Source organism: Condylura cristata, unplaced genomic scaffold, assembly GCF_000260355.1.
Source record: "Condylura cristata isolate star-nosed mole 26May11 unplaced genomic scaffold, ConCri1.0 scaffold00027, whole genome shotgun sequence".
Classification (NCBI taxonomy): Eukaryota; Metazoa; Chordata; class Mammalia; order Eulipotyphla; family Talpidae; genus Condylura; species Condylura cristata.
Window position 1 is genome coordinate 11250030 of NW_004567128.1, and position 15233 is coordinate 11265262.

The 15233-nt window shown below is 38.1% G+C and overlaps 1 protein-coding gene across 1 annotated transcript in view; it reads left to right on the forward strand.

Moving 5' to 3' along the window:
• POLA1 (polymerase (DNA directed), alpha 1, catalytic subunit) overlaps positions 1-15233 on the forward strand; it is a 254690-nt gene that overhangs the window by 101953 nt on the left and 137504 nt on the right. Inside the window, exons 31-32 of the mRNA XM_012730398.1 lie at positions 3640-3771; positions 8044-8218. Coding sequence (XP_012585852.1) covers positions 3640-3771; positions 8044-8218 — 307 coding nt within the window. The remainder of the gene's footprint in view (positions 1-3639; positions 3772-8043; positions 8219-15233) is intronic.

Consider the following 15233-nt stretch of genomic DNA (forward strand, 5'->3'; position numbering starts at 1 on the left):
AGTTTTAATCACTGAAAATAGGTAATATTTTTTCTTACATATTTTGAAAAAATAAAATCTTGGTTTCCAAAGTGCCGTGTAATACAAAATGTTAGGTTACAAATTTTTTCCATTTATAAAGAGAACCCTTACATATTCAGAAGCTAATTTTGCAAATACCATTTTATGATAAATAGATTTCATTATTAGAGTTCATACAAAAATTTAGTGAAAAAGAATCTAATGATGACATTAAATGGAAGTTTTAGAATTAACTCATTCATAATACTCCTGTGCTAAAGTAATGCTTCTCGTTTTTGCATATTGCCTTACTCTTGAAAGCATTTTAACATTGTAGCAACTACAGCATATATTATTAGGAAATCTATTTTTAGTTAATATAAAGAAATTTTTCCAATACTACCATAAAATCATTTTTATTGGTGTGTTAATCTCATATTTCATTGATAAGTGTTAATTTGAATTTTTTGTCAATTTAAATGATTTTTGCTATTGTGAAAACTACTGAATGCCTTTCCTCATCTTTTTGCTTTTGGATGAATTACTTTCTTGGTTTAGATTTCTTGAGATGAAATACTAGAGTGAAAATAAAGCAATGTCTTAATGATTCTTGTGAGAGTGCTTTGCAAAAAACTACTCGATAACAAAATATGTATTCCAGTTTCACCATACATTTGTTTGTATTGGTGATAATATCATTAGTGAATTTTAAATTAAACATTGCTACCATAGTGGATATGAAACGATGTTTCACCATTGGATTTAATTTGCATTTCTTTGATTCCTAGAGAGAATAAATGTTTTCTTACAATTTGTATTTATTCTTAGGCAAGTCATTTGTGTCCTATATCTTGACTGTGGTGTCTTTAAAGTCACAAAAGAATTGATAATTATGTATACATGGAAAAGTACAAAATAATAGAAACAAATATTCTAAGAAGATAGCGTGGACCTTCGCACGGTACTTTGAGTAAGCAGCGTGCCCTTTCTGCTGTGGAACCATTTGTGCACTCTCCGAGGTGCTTTACTTTCAGATTTTGTTTTTCAAGAACTGAGTGAATGAGAATAAGAACTTCAGTTTCCTTTCGATCATATTTTTGATCCATTTTGCAGATTGTATCCCTGACACTTGTCTACCTTAGAATTATGGATGTCACTTAGTTTCTATAAGTACCAGCTTATAGAAACATTATTATTATCATCATCATCATCAGTAAATATAGTAGTTAAAAGTTTAGTGTGATCAGGGATGTGCATACAATTTTTTCTGTGACAGGCCTGAAAAATTTTCATTTCATCTGGTAGTAGCTGGCAAATAATAGTTGTTTGATGAGCATTAAAAGGATTTGTTTGTGTAACCATCCATTCATCAAACATAGAATACCTTTTTATTTACAGAGTGCTAGAGCTTGGATTATAAAGTTGAATAAGTAATGAGGTTCATATTTTTAAGATGTCTGTGGTCTATCAGATACTGTTTGATGTTATTTTTTGAATGAGAATTTGTGCAGGTTTAATGGAAGTACAGTAAATCCTGAGGATGTGAGTACTGTCTATATCATAATGATCCCTACGTCTGTTCACCATAAGCTAATGTGTACTGATTAACATTTGTCTGACCACAGTTCAAAACTTGTGAGTGATTCAGTCTTTACATTCTACAGTTTTCTGAGGAGACTGGAATGGAAGGATCCGAGCCACTCATCATGAAAGGTCTTAAAGCAGGGTCTGCCTACCTACCCACCAACCTACCAACCTATCTATGAGTTTTTTGATGCTGGTGTAGGGCTTAATAATGGGAACTTCACCCAGGACAGAGAGATTTTATCTTTGTAGAGATTTTAGCCTTCATTGACAGAAGCAATGGAAAGCTGTTTGTGACTTTCTCAACTACCCCAATCTTAGCTTAAATATATTTCCTAAAGTAACACGAAATACTTTACACGTGATTTTTATAGCCCTGGCTAACTTGAAGCTTAAACCTCCAGGAAACATTTTGAAAAAACTAAAAAAAAAATAAATAAAATCTTCTGAAAGTAGTTGTAAAATCCCCAAATGACCAGTCTAATAATTGGGAAGTATGTCAGATGAAATTCACAATTTCTTAACATTGCACTGAAGTATAGTCAATTGAAGAAGAGAATTGTTTTCTTAAGTAAGGTTATAGTGATTAAGATTACTGTAAGGTATTACTCACTCAATCAAGATTTCTCATAATGCAGGTTTGAAGAGATTCAACTCTCAAGTTTCTTAGGCTGTTTCCTACATTTAGTGTATGATTTCAAAAGTTTATATAATGTGGGTATGTGTAGCTTTGCTTGAGGGCTGCTTTATTCTTCTCTAGCACTTCTCAAGTTTTGTGGTCACAAGATGTTCTTAAAATTCTTAAACATTCTTAATATGTTAACATTCTTTAATATTCTTAAAATGAGGACTCCAAGAACTTTTAGTTGGATATTTACTGTGTTAGAATCTAAAACTGGGAAATTGCAAAAACATTTATTTTAAAATGGCAGTAAACCCATTATGTGCTTACAAAAATAACATTTTGCAAGAAAAATAACTGTATATTTTAAAACAAACAAAAATTTGCCAAAGGAGTGATGTTTTATAGTTTCCAAATCTTTTAAGGTTGGAAACATCTAGTTTCTCATATGACATGTGGTTTTCATTGAAGTAAAGGAAGAAAATCGTTTCACAATAATACATAATTGGTAAAAAGAGAAGTATTTCGGTAATTTTTTTTTTCAGATAGTTTCATGTGTTCTTCTTTGATCTTATACTAAAACTTTGTAACTGGTATTTTTCTTAAAGATTGTGATATGGAACCTGAAACCAAATAAATGAACTTTTGATACACTCTTCCATTAAAATTTGTTGGTGTATTATACTTGTAATGACTACTTTATCCCTGCATGTCATTATACATTGGTAATTTGTTAATTATGCTGATCTTCCAAATATTGATGCCTTTTATTATGCATTATCAGAAAACTCATTTAAAATTATTCACATTTCTATCATCAAGAAAGTCTTTAAATATTGAGAAGCTGTCTGGCTACAGAAGTGGAAACAAGATTGTGATATGTGACTTTTGTTCAATGACTTGCAACTGATCATACACTGTCAGTTCTTTTCCTGGGAGTGGCAGGCTCACTTGGTTCTTTTTTGAGTGTTTGTTTGCCAGATACCCCAAGTTACAATAACCATATTGGCTTGTCATTCTTTCAGGTAAAAATTAAGTTCTATGACAGAAAAAGGCAGCTAGTTTAGCTTGCAACTCAAACATTCGAGTCTTATCCAATAAGTTCAAGAGAGAGAATTGCAAACATTAGGAAACACTCTTATGCTGCCAAAGGACTGATTCATAGTCTTCATTTTTCTATCCAAGTATTAAGTGCCACAGCCTATAAACTTGTATTTCTTATTTTTCTTATTGTTATATTAGCTACTAAATGAATGAGAACAGAACCTTGAGGTTCTACTAAACCTGAAGTTTCTGTTTTCTGTGTACAGTTTCCGTTGTTTTTATGTTTTTGTGGCTAGTATGATTCTAGCAAAGATGTGTTCATTGTACATGTATGTAAGAAAGGTTTTTAGTTTAAAGTTTGGGCTTTTGGTTCTCTTTTTCATTTTTAGGCATTAACAAAGGATCCCCAGGATTACCCTGATAAAAAATGCCTTCCTCATGTCCATGTTGCCCTCTGGATCAATTCTCAAGGAGGCAGAAAGGTGAAAGCTGGAGACACTGTATCATATGTCATCTGTCAGGTATAACTATGGTGATTCGTAAGCTTCTCCAACCATCCAAGAACCTAGTGAAATGCATGTGCTTAGTAGTCTTTAGAATAATTGATATTGAAAAGAGATGGCTTATTTTTACAGCTTTTAAAAATACCAGCCAAGGATATAGCATATTTTATGAAACTTTTCATTAAAAAATTAATACCGGTGTTTTGGTTTACTGAAATGATTTGGGTGAGAGGTGTTTATGACACTAATTACTATTTGAACCTTAAGTTAACTTTTATGAAACTGAATGTGAGTTTGGTCGTATATACAGTAGTCTTTTATTCCCTTTGCAACAGTTTCCATAATGAATAGCGGTAGAATAAGAGAGTAAGTGCGTCTTCCCCTCATGTATGTTCAAATCATTACTTGAAGAAAAAAAATAAATGATTCTGTGGAGAAGACTGAGAGTTCCTAATAATATTTTCTGATCAGTTTTTCTCACACACATCCCCTCCCCCCGCCCCTGCAATTTGTTTTGAGTTGAGAGGGCCCTAGAATGGAAGTCCTTTCTATTCCATGAGACACTCAAAGGGACCTGTAGGCTTCCTGAAATGCACTTTTAACCACTAACCAGCTTTTTAGGCTAGTGGATTCCTCTAACTTAGGAGATAAGGTAGGACTGAAGAGCACCTTTCTTTACTTGAAAACTCTTAATTCCAATTTGGAACAAAGGAGAGGTCTTCTCCCTTTGTTTAAAAAAAAAAAAAAGTCAGCCATCACCTTTATCCAGAGTTTTAAAAATTACTGTGGTTTCTACCAAAGGTTGTAGTTCATTTGAGTAAATCTTTTTCTTTTTCTTTTCCTTTTTTAAGATTTATTTATTCATACAGAACTGGGGTACAGGCCAGAGATGCAGGGGGTGAGAGGATTCACCAGGGACAGACTGGGGAGCAGAACAGGCAGATCGACGAAGTACACTGCTGAGGGGAGCAGCGGGCAGGTCAGGAGAGGTCTGCCGCGCCATGTGGTCACCTCCAGGGCAGGCGGGGATCAAACTCATGCGGAAGTGGCTTAAGCTTCTTAGTGCTGTGCTTTAACCCGCTGTGCCACCAGGGAGGGCCAATCTTTTTCTTTTTAATTAGTTAATTAATGCATCATGTAAAAAAAATAGATAAGCTTTAAACTTCATGGCAGTATGATCTTTGTTACATTATAGTCAATGTGTTTTAATGTCAAAGTCTTATCAAAATCTGAAAGTCCTCTTCTAGTATCTGCTCGGTACTGTAGATGATGTACATAACAAATGATTTAAGTACATGGACAGGAATCAGCACTTGACTCTGTCTCCCTCCTAGGGTTACTCTTGATTAAGAACTGTTAGAGAAAGCCAATTCCTGCAGGAAAATATTTCCATAAATGTCTGACTCACTCAAGCCCTTAATGTGCTTTGCATATTGCCTCTGACAAGTCTCATCTCAAAAAAACAATTTTCATATTATGCAAATAAAGATTTTGGTAAATAGGCTAGTTTTTTTCTCACTAATGTCTTCACATACATGGAAAAACTGAGATTATTAATGACAGGAGCAAATGGAAGCATATAACTTTGAAAAATTGTATAGGTTCTGTAAAATAGCATCTAATGATCAAATCTTGCCACAATGATGTTTTGGCTAAATCCACAACGGTGATGTGAGGTAATGGGATTGATGTATTTAAAAGTCAAGTTTGTCTGATTATTTATTAGGTCTTATTTCTTCTTCAGTTCTTTTTGACATAGAAAAGCTCAAAATGCTGATAACACCTAATGTAGTGCAATAATTCATTTAATGCGTTTTTGACAGTTTTCCTATCTTTGGTGTTTGTTCTTAACTTGTTTGTCAAATGTATGATTCATGTTTCTGTTTATTAATTTATTTTCATTGTATGCTAAAAAAACTTGGAGAACTTAAATTTAGTTTTGTCCTTGAGCAGTGGGACATGACCACTTTCAGCATGTTTGCTAGCTAGAATTACCTGCTGCCTTTGCTTAAGCATTCAGTTATTCTTCGTATTTCATAGCACAACCATGTTTTTGAAAAAGTATAGATGTAAATACATATTACATGTCTTTAAGAGGACTGTAAGCAAAGGCATCATCTAAGAATAGCCTATCTCCTTAAATAGGTTCTGTTTTGTTTAAAATCAACACTTAGAATCTAGTGTTGTATTGAGGACTTACTCAGACGGTAAATTTAGATGACTTCAGAGAGTGATGTTCCTGGTATATTATGTCAGAGTTTGTACTTTTGTTAAATCTTTGTGAAATATTTGCTCAGGGCTTAAACAAGCTTTCATATATTGTATGAATTTTAACTATCTATTGTTATGAGATGTAATTTTCCAAGACATGCCACTTGTCACACTTGTTACCCATTTAAAGTTTTTTCACTAGTCTCCTACCAAATATGAGTGTACAGTTTTGAATAAGTGCACTGTATCTTGTTATCCCTGTGAATTATACTTTATATAGTTAACAATTTTTCACCTGGTCACTGCTTTTAATCTGTTTGCAAAAGTGTCTGCATGCTATTAAGTATACAGTGAAAATTAAGTCATTGAGGGGTATATCTTATGCGATACCCTGAACGTTTTTGCAAGACAGTATAGCAAGACCTGTTATCTTTTCACTTTTCTTAAATCTTATTTGAGCTATGTTTTGAAATACAGTAACATGTTTGGGTTACTATTAAAATTAGTCTTTTATGTGGATACTTAGCATAAAAACTTTTAAACTGAGCTTATTCTTAGAAATTTTCAACTGCTTTTTAATAAATACACTGAGATACAATGCTATATTGAAGGTAACCAAGGTACTTTTCTGTAAAAAGTATTTTCCTCTTTTCATTTACCATTAAAACTTAATAGACTCATCATCGCAATGAAATAAGGAAAGCTTTTAAAATCTGTAATTTTCTAAGTTAACCAAAGTTCTGTCTGAGCGGTCAGTCTGAAAACAGTTGTGCTGCGAAAATACAGTGCCCGTGATGGTTTCCTACTGTTTTTTTGTCACTGGGATTCACCTTACTCACATCTAACGATTCAAACTTCTAAAAGAACAACAATTAATGCTGGTTAATCTGCCTTATTTCTTTACTGGTATTGTGAATGGCCGAAAAACATTTATCAGCAAGACTTTGAATTTGAGATTCGCTTCTTTTCTAGCTGTTTCATCATATCTTAGAACAGTTTGTTTCCAGCCAGAGCCTGGCTACAGAAAGAGGCTCCTGCCTCTGGCCTCTGATAAAGACAGCAATGTGGAAAGTTGTCTCTGCTTTGCTCTGGGCACTGCACTGAGACTGATTGTAGCAGGAAGGAAAGAATAGAATTCACATTATAATCAGTTTTGCAGAGCAGCTGAGCACTGTGAATAGTTATAATTGACTAGTCTGAATATTAAATTCTGTTGCTGCAGCAAGAGAATGGAGTGAGCTGTTGGATGTTGGTCCGGTAGGGTGATGGCTTTTGAATTCACAGATGATGATGACCTCTCCCACAGGGCCGTACATAGGCCACTTATATTGAATTTCAGATGCTTGTTTTAATAAAGAGATTGCCCTTGAAAAGAGGCTCTCTGACCCATCTTCCTTTCCTTGAGGAAGGAAGAGCCAGGTAAACAGCAGAAAGTGACATGTCCTTCATCCTAGTAGTCAGATATTTTGCTGCTGGAGCACAGCTGTTCCACCAGTGTGCATCACTGGTTTTTGTCCTGTCTGTTAGATCTTCTACATTGACTGTTACTCAGGGAGAGGAGTGGAAGCCCTTGCCCTATCTTTGCCTCTGGCTTGTATGCTTCTCAATGATATACAGCTCTCATGGAAAATATTACCCCGAAGTATTTAAGGTGATGCTAAGGCAAGTGTTCTTGCACCAAGGGCTTGCATTAACATAATAAAAAGATGCACATTTTTATTTTGGTCATCTCCAAAAAAAGAACTTTCATCTGATTAGATCGTTAGCAAGTCTTCTTGATATGTTTCTGTGATATGGCAGGTGGAATTATTTAATCTTGTCATGCCGTCTTGTTGGTTTCCTGTTTCAGCAAAAAATAGAACACAACACATGCTGGATTTACATTCTTGGACAGTGGGCAAGATGCTCTCCTTGATCTTCTACTCTTAGATGCGTATGAAATGTCTGCCTGTAGGTCAACAGGATTTTTTAATGCTTAGAATTTAAACACAGAATTTCAGTCATTGTCCCCTCTTTTATCAAGTGTGTGTGATTAAGTTTCTCACAACTTTACCTGTATCGTGTCATGTCCCCTTTTAGGATGGGTCAAATCTCAGTGCCAATCAGAGGGCCTATGCACCTGAGCAGCTGCAGAAACAGGACAGTTTAAGCATCGACACGCAGTACTACCTGGCCCAGCAGATCCACCCGGTGGTGGCTCGGATCTGTGCGCCAATAGATGGAATTGATGCTGTCCTCATTGCAACGTGGTTGGGTAAGTGTCCTGAGCTGCCGCAGCCCCTCCCTGGCACCTGTGGCAGAGCAGCCCCCCTCCTCCTGCTGGGTTTTTTTTCTTTTTATGGTGCGGAGCCGCGGCAAGCATGGCTGTTCATGGCTAGGCATTTACTGTTGCACTTGCTGGGTTAATGTTTGTTCCTCTCGTGGACTGTGACCTCCACGTACTTGCTCCCTCTGTGACTACATGCTTGCCTCTACCTGGCACTCAAGCAGTAGATGCTGAAGGAAGGCAAAAAAGATGTAGAACACATGTTAGATGCTGTTATGTGAGTTTACACTGCTGTTGCAGCTGGAATTTGTGAGTTTTCAGTAAGAGTATCTTGATTATTGGTATGTCTTGTTCTGTCTTGAAAGTATTTTCATATAAAGTGAGAATACACAGCTCTTTATCATTTACAACTTGAATTGTTAGTACTTTTAGTACTTGATTCTCTGTAAGTACCTTGCTTTCTTTTAAATCTTCTAAAACTGGTCTTGTCCCATGTTTCTTTGACTTTTTGTTGTCACCACGTTGTCCCTATTGCTGTGTCAACAGATCGTCATCTCTTGCTTAGAAATAACCAGTCATGTTTTCTTTTCTAGATGACAGCACAGCGTTGCATTGCTTTAAAGTCTCTGTACTCTGCTCCATTGTGCATAAAGATGAGAATTTTTAGATACTGCCTAATAAAGACTTAGAAACTCCTCATTGTCTGACAAGTAACATGCAGTTGCCACTGGAATCTTACTGTCCCTAAGTTTGGCAGGTTCAACTCTTAGCTTTTGAACTACAACCTGTATTTCTTTCCTTATTTCTTATTTTGTATGCGCAGCCTCCCCTTAAAATGGCATTGCTCATTTTCTTCCTGCTTCATGGAAAAATCTCCTCCTGTTCATGAATGTCCTGACTTACGAGCTTGGACTTGGCATTCAAGGAAACTGTTCAAATGGTGGTTCTGCTCTTCTCACACTTCTGGCTTCGCAAGCCTGCAAGCCTTTAAATCTTAGTCTTAGCCTTGGTTTCCCAGGTTACTGACGAGAGTTGCTCTGAGGGAGCAGTAAGGTGGTACCCTGAGATGCTGTACCCAGGCCTGGAGGAGGTGTGCTCCATGAGTGCTCTTAGCCACCCTACCCTACCCTCTGCCGCTCTTGCATAAATAAACCCCTACTCGTCCCAGACTGATCTGACTCAGTTAGCACTTGCTGTGCGTTTGTGGCCTGAGATTAGGCAGATGAATGATCAAGTCACAGGTTTTCTGTCAGGCCCTATTAGGATGTTTCTGAGCACCCCCCCCCACACACACACACCAGCCCTGTCTCCACTATCCCATTAGTGTCTGTAAGAGGAAACTCATTTTTGACATTTGCCTAAGTGAAACATAATTAGGAGATAAAATTCTGCTACCCAAATCAAATAATGTATTCTCAAAGTTAAGTTGTATTTGATGATGTTTATAAATCCTCAGCTGGGAGGAAAGGTTTCTATGTGCACAACAGTTTTTCTATGTGTACAACAGTTTTTAACTTACATCTTTTTCTCTCTGCACCAAGTGCTCACTGGGTTGGGTACTGTAATAAATACTTTGCATCCTTTTCTCCTTCAATCTTTGCAACTACTTAGCACTGGTATATTGTGCTCATTTCATTCCATAGAGAAAGCAGCTGAGGCTCGCCCAGAACCTCATTTGATCTTGCCACCTAACTTGTAAGTGGCTCTCCTTGACTAGATAGGCGGCTGACTCTGACTCTGAAGCTCGGATCGTTAACCACTGTGCTGCACTGCCCTGCCATTTCCTTGCTAAACAGTGAGCACAGGTGGCATCAGCCAGGGTGGGGCGGTGCGGATGTGAAGGCACTGGAGCTTCGTCTTCCTGCTCGCTCTCTCTTCCTGAGCAAAACTACATTTCTAAGTGTAGATCTCCTAGTTTCTTCATCCATATCATCAGGAATCTGGTCTAAAAGCTAACCACAACCTTTTGCTGCTTTTGTTTTGAATTTCCAGTGGCCCCGTGGAGGAGGGGTTGATAGAACAAGCCCTTTCTCCTGAACGACACTGAATAGATAAGTTAGGGAGCCTCTTAATTAGCAGAAGAGCTGTGGAGCATGGGGGACCTGCCTGCGTGGACAACCAGGTGCCCAGTCGGATGTCCCAAGAGCAGTCTTACCAAGAGAGGACCAAACTGGTTTTGTTGGTTTCAGGGATTATATTTAAGATCTTTAATAGAACTTAAACAGGGCTGATTTTGAATTTGCTTACAAACTTCATTGTACATGCAGCTGTCTTATCAATAGGTTGTCTTATCAATTAAGTTGGTAGCCTAATGGGTCTCTTCTTCACACTGATCTCAGTCTGCAGAGAAACCCCTGTGTGCTTGGCTCTTGCCACCCCTCTCCACCCCATCACCTGCAAGTTGTGGCATGCCTATACAGACACAAGTCTAGGCAGCCCGTTTTGGGGGGCCATGTAGCCAATTAGAACTTTGAGAAGGGCACCCCCATTTTATTTTGTCTCGTTTTTACATTTTGTCTTTTGCCAGCAGTTTTTGCACTGAGGTGGGTAAAGATGTAGTCAGCCTCCTCCCCTGCTTGCCCTCTGCTGCCCCTGCCACTGCCACGGGTACCAAGCCATCCCTCTGCATTATTCCTCAATCCCTGTGGGGTCCTGGCACCCTCCCACTTTCCTCAGGAGCCTCGGCTCTGCAGGGAGTGGCCCAGTCCTGTGAAGACCTATGGGAAACATGGAGGTGCACCAGCAGGGCTTGGCTGATGCTGGCTCCTGCCCGGTCAGGAGCTGCCTTTTGATCTGAAGCTTTTACTGCTCCAGCCCGAGTGACAAAAGCGAAGGTAGCTATTCTTCTCTAGGGGATTTCACGTCCCTGCTATCAGTGCTCACTTAGCCTGTGGATTCAGAAGAGGAGGGAGGGGGTACGGAAGTGGTAGGAAAGTAAGGGGAGTGTTGCGGGTGCGTGGTTTCTAAGAGGTGCAAGCTGTAGGCATAAAATTACTGTAATTTGTTTTTAAAATTCTAAATCTGTTTTCTTTATATATAAAAAACTGCAGTTAGTGAACTGACACTGTTAAATAAGTTGAAGTGTACAAATGTATACATAAAATACGAGCCCTCCAACTGCCTAATCACAGATATAAAATAATTCTCTGGCTTTTAATGTAGTTTTTATCTTTGATTAATGAAATGTATTACCGTGTTGAAAGTTTAGTGAAGTTTGATACTTTGTCCTTTTGGTTAGTACAAAGAAATCAGGAATAATGGCATAATTTCATTTAGGAAAATTATTAAGTTCATGATTTTTTATTTTTAAGATTCTTTTGTGGAAAGCAACTATAGTTTTCCACTAGCTTTTCCTTTTTCTATTGCTTTCATAGTGCTTTCCTTGAAATGAAAGGCAAGCCTCAAGTGTTGGTTTTATCCTGTGGCTTCACTTTGGAAATTTCTCTATTTCTCCCCGTCAAGGTACCTCCTGAATTCTGTCTGGTCACATGTTGCCTGACCAGGTGTTCTGTATGGGAAGGCCAGTTTAGTGAAAAGGAGTAAGGATAGTCTATTAAGCAAGTGAATGAATACGTCTGTTGAGTTGAAAGAGAATAATTTGTTCTTTCTAATAACTAATGGTCCTTATTATCCCACAGTAAAATATGTATCATTTTTCTGAAACCCATACAAGATTATTGCTATTGGGCTTAAATAAAGCAAAATTTTACTCTTTTCCATCTTTGAATAGAAAAAAATATAGTATTACTCTTCTCATACAATAGCCCTATGGGAAACATGGCCACTAAAACTTGAAACTCTTAGCTTTTGTTCTCCAGACTATAGGTGTTTTTTTTCTCTCTTGTTCTAATGTAAGTGCTCTATATTCTGTGGATGAAATATTCACAGTATGCTACAACATCCAAGTAGTCTTCTGTACCAGGCAAAACAGATCAGGGATGAGAATAGTCTCACGTTCATTCTTCAGTTTTATCTTTTAATAAGTGTATACAGTGTGCATAATGGTACTTAGAATTATATAATATCTTTTCTCCAATGAGCAGTGATTTGTGCAGTAGTTTTAAAGTACATTTCCTCATGGTCTTTGATAAAGTGTCCGGCATTGTTTATATGGACTGTTTTCTTGCTGGTACAGAGAAATTACTGATGTTTACATCCCTTTTAAAGGGGTGTTTAAAGGTAAATGTTCCCTTTTTAAAGAATGACCAGAACTGCTGATGTTACAGAAAGTGGATGTTTGTCACTAGATAGCACAGTAGCATTTCTAAGAAGTGCAACAATAGCCTACAAAATACGTGGCAGAGTGTCAAAGTGCAGGTGGCCGGGAATAGAATGATGCCAGTAGCAGGTGTCTTTTGCCTTTCCTCATCATTTAGCTTGGAAGAATGTCCACAGGTGACCATCATTTCCAAGCCTTAAATATTTTCTGTAACATAATTAATAGTAAAATTAACAAAGTCACATCACAGCAAATGCAAAATAGGATGCAAGTCCTGTTAACTGATAATTGCCACTTCTTCCAGGATGGAGAACTATTCCAAGTGCATTATCAAATGCTCAAGCGCCCAGCCTACTTTTGCATTTACTGAACAGGTTCATGTCGAAGACCTGATATGCTTGGCATCATGATGGGAACAATAAGGGATGCAAAGTTGAATCAGCCATGGCTCATCACTGGAATCACAGTCCAGTGCATTGAATTGATTTCACCTTTATGGGAAATTTTGATGGCCAACACAGTGTATATCTTCAACGAGGTAAAATAAAGGATTACAGCTGTTAAGGGGAAGCTGGGGCCACCACAGAAGAGTTTAGAAAATTGGAGCATCTGAGACATTATGAAAATGTGTTGGAGAAGCCAGTACTGAGTTGAGGATGTGCCTGTTCTGCTTACCACCCATCTGATTGATGAGTGGCAGGGACCCTCACCATCATAGGGGTAATCAGACCATGTCAGCCCTTGCTGATGGCACATTAGAGAGAGCCTCTTGGGGCACAGCCTTGCGCCTCCATTCCTGGCAAGCGAGTACATGATGGCTTCTTTCCACCTCCTGAGCCCCAGTCTTAGGGCCTGTGGTAACGCTGCTTACCTGACTCAGGCAGAGCCCTCCGAGGACTGGAGCCAAACCTTGGAGCATAATAAGAATACTTTAGAATATTATGTGCACTAATGATTCTGAATTTTGGCTTTGTATTACGTGGAGCTTCCAAAGAAAAATAGGTACTTTTCAAATTATTTGTGAAATCAATTTTAAAAGATTTAAAGTTTATTGAGGAATGACTGACATATACACCTGTCTATATTTACCCAATGTGATGCTTTTTTGAAATTAGGCTTTTACATGTCTGTGTAACTTCTGGGGTACATGTTTACTTCTCCTTAGGTGCACACATTTTACTTGCCCTCTTGAACCTCCTGGCCAGTGCCCTGTCACGTTCTCCAGCTTCTGTTCCCTCTGAGGACCAGTATATTTATCACTGCATCAAAAAATTGTTTTTGTTGTGTTTTGCCAGTGTATTTTTTGGTTATTTCTTTTTTTTTAATAGTTTTTTTTTTAAGATTGATTTTTTTTTTAAGATTTGTTTATGCATAGAGAACTGGGGTTCAGGCCAGAGGTGCAGGGGTGGTGAGAGGATTCACCAGAGACAGAGCGGGGAATAGAACAGGCCGACTACAAAGTACACTGCTGAGGGGAGCAGCAGGTGGGTCAGGAGAGGTCTGCCGCGCCATGTGGGTCACATCCGGGGCAGGCGGGGATCGAACTCATGCGGAAGTGGCTTTAGCTTCTTAGTGCTGTGCTTTAACCCACTGCACCACCAGGGAGGGCCAAGATTGATTTATTGTTATACATACAAAACTGGGGTACAGGCCAGAGGTGCAGAGGGCTGAGAGCGGGGAGCAGAACCAGCAGAACTACTGAAATCCACTGCTGAGGGGAACGGCAGGTGGGTCAAGAGAGGTCTGCTGCGCCATGTGGTTCAGCTTTGGAGCTGGGGATTGAACTCATGTTGCAGTGGCCATGATAGCTTCTTATGCTGTGCTTTAACCTGCTGCACCAACAGGGAGGGCCCTCTTTATTAATTTCTACAATTTGTGAAACCATTTGCTGTCTTTTACTTTCTTATTTATTTCACTTAGCAACATCCCCAAAGGCACTGTTTCATCCTTTGCGACAACTGGGTAGTACTCCCTTTGAGTATACATTCCACAATTTCTTTATCCAGTCCTTTGTCACACCCTGCATTGCTAAAATGACCTGAGAGAGAAGAAAACGGGAGGTGTCACATTCCCTGCCTTGAATGTGATGGTGTGATGGTGATACCCATATACATAGTGGCATCACTGCCACGGTCGAGACACGCTTTCTCTCAAGACTTGGAGAGTTAACTTCTTCAGGACCATATAAATCCTAGGAGTTAATCTTACCCAAAGGTCTGGATATTATTTCTTTTGAAATACTTAGACATTTTCTATTTGTCTTACAGAAAGGCTTAGTGTTGGTGTGAAAGGTACAACTGAATGGTCCGCCACTTCTGTAGTGAATTGTCTTTAAATTGAATCCACAGTATTTTTTTTTAAAAACTTACTGTTTTGGAAATTCTGACTGTGTACAGTAGTAGAGAGAACTGTAAAAGAAACCCCCACGGGCTCATCACCCAGCTTCAGCATCTGGTGCCTGTGGCTTTTCTGGTCCTTTCCCTATCTCCCTCCATTGTTTTGAGGCAACTCCTAGATAGATCATTTTAGCTATAAATATTTCAGTTTACATTTCTTAAAGGACAAGGATTCCCCTTTTTAGCATAGCTGCAACATTATCGTCACTAGATAAAAAGACTACAAATTCACTCTTTTCATCAAATAATACAGTAAGCATCATATTTCCCTAATCACACTATGAATGCTTCTTTTGAAAACAAATAAAAAACTCCTTGTCTGAATTGGAAGCCAGTCAGGATCTATATGGTAGCTAATCTTTACGTTTTTATTTTTTTTATTTTTTTT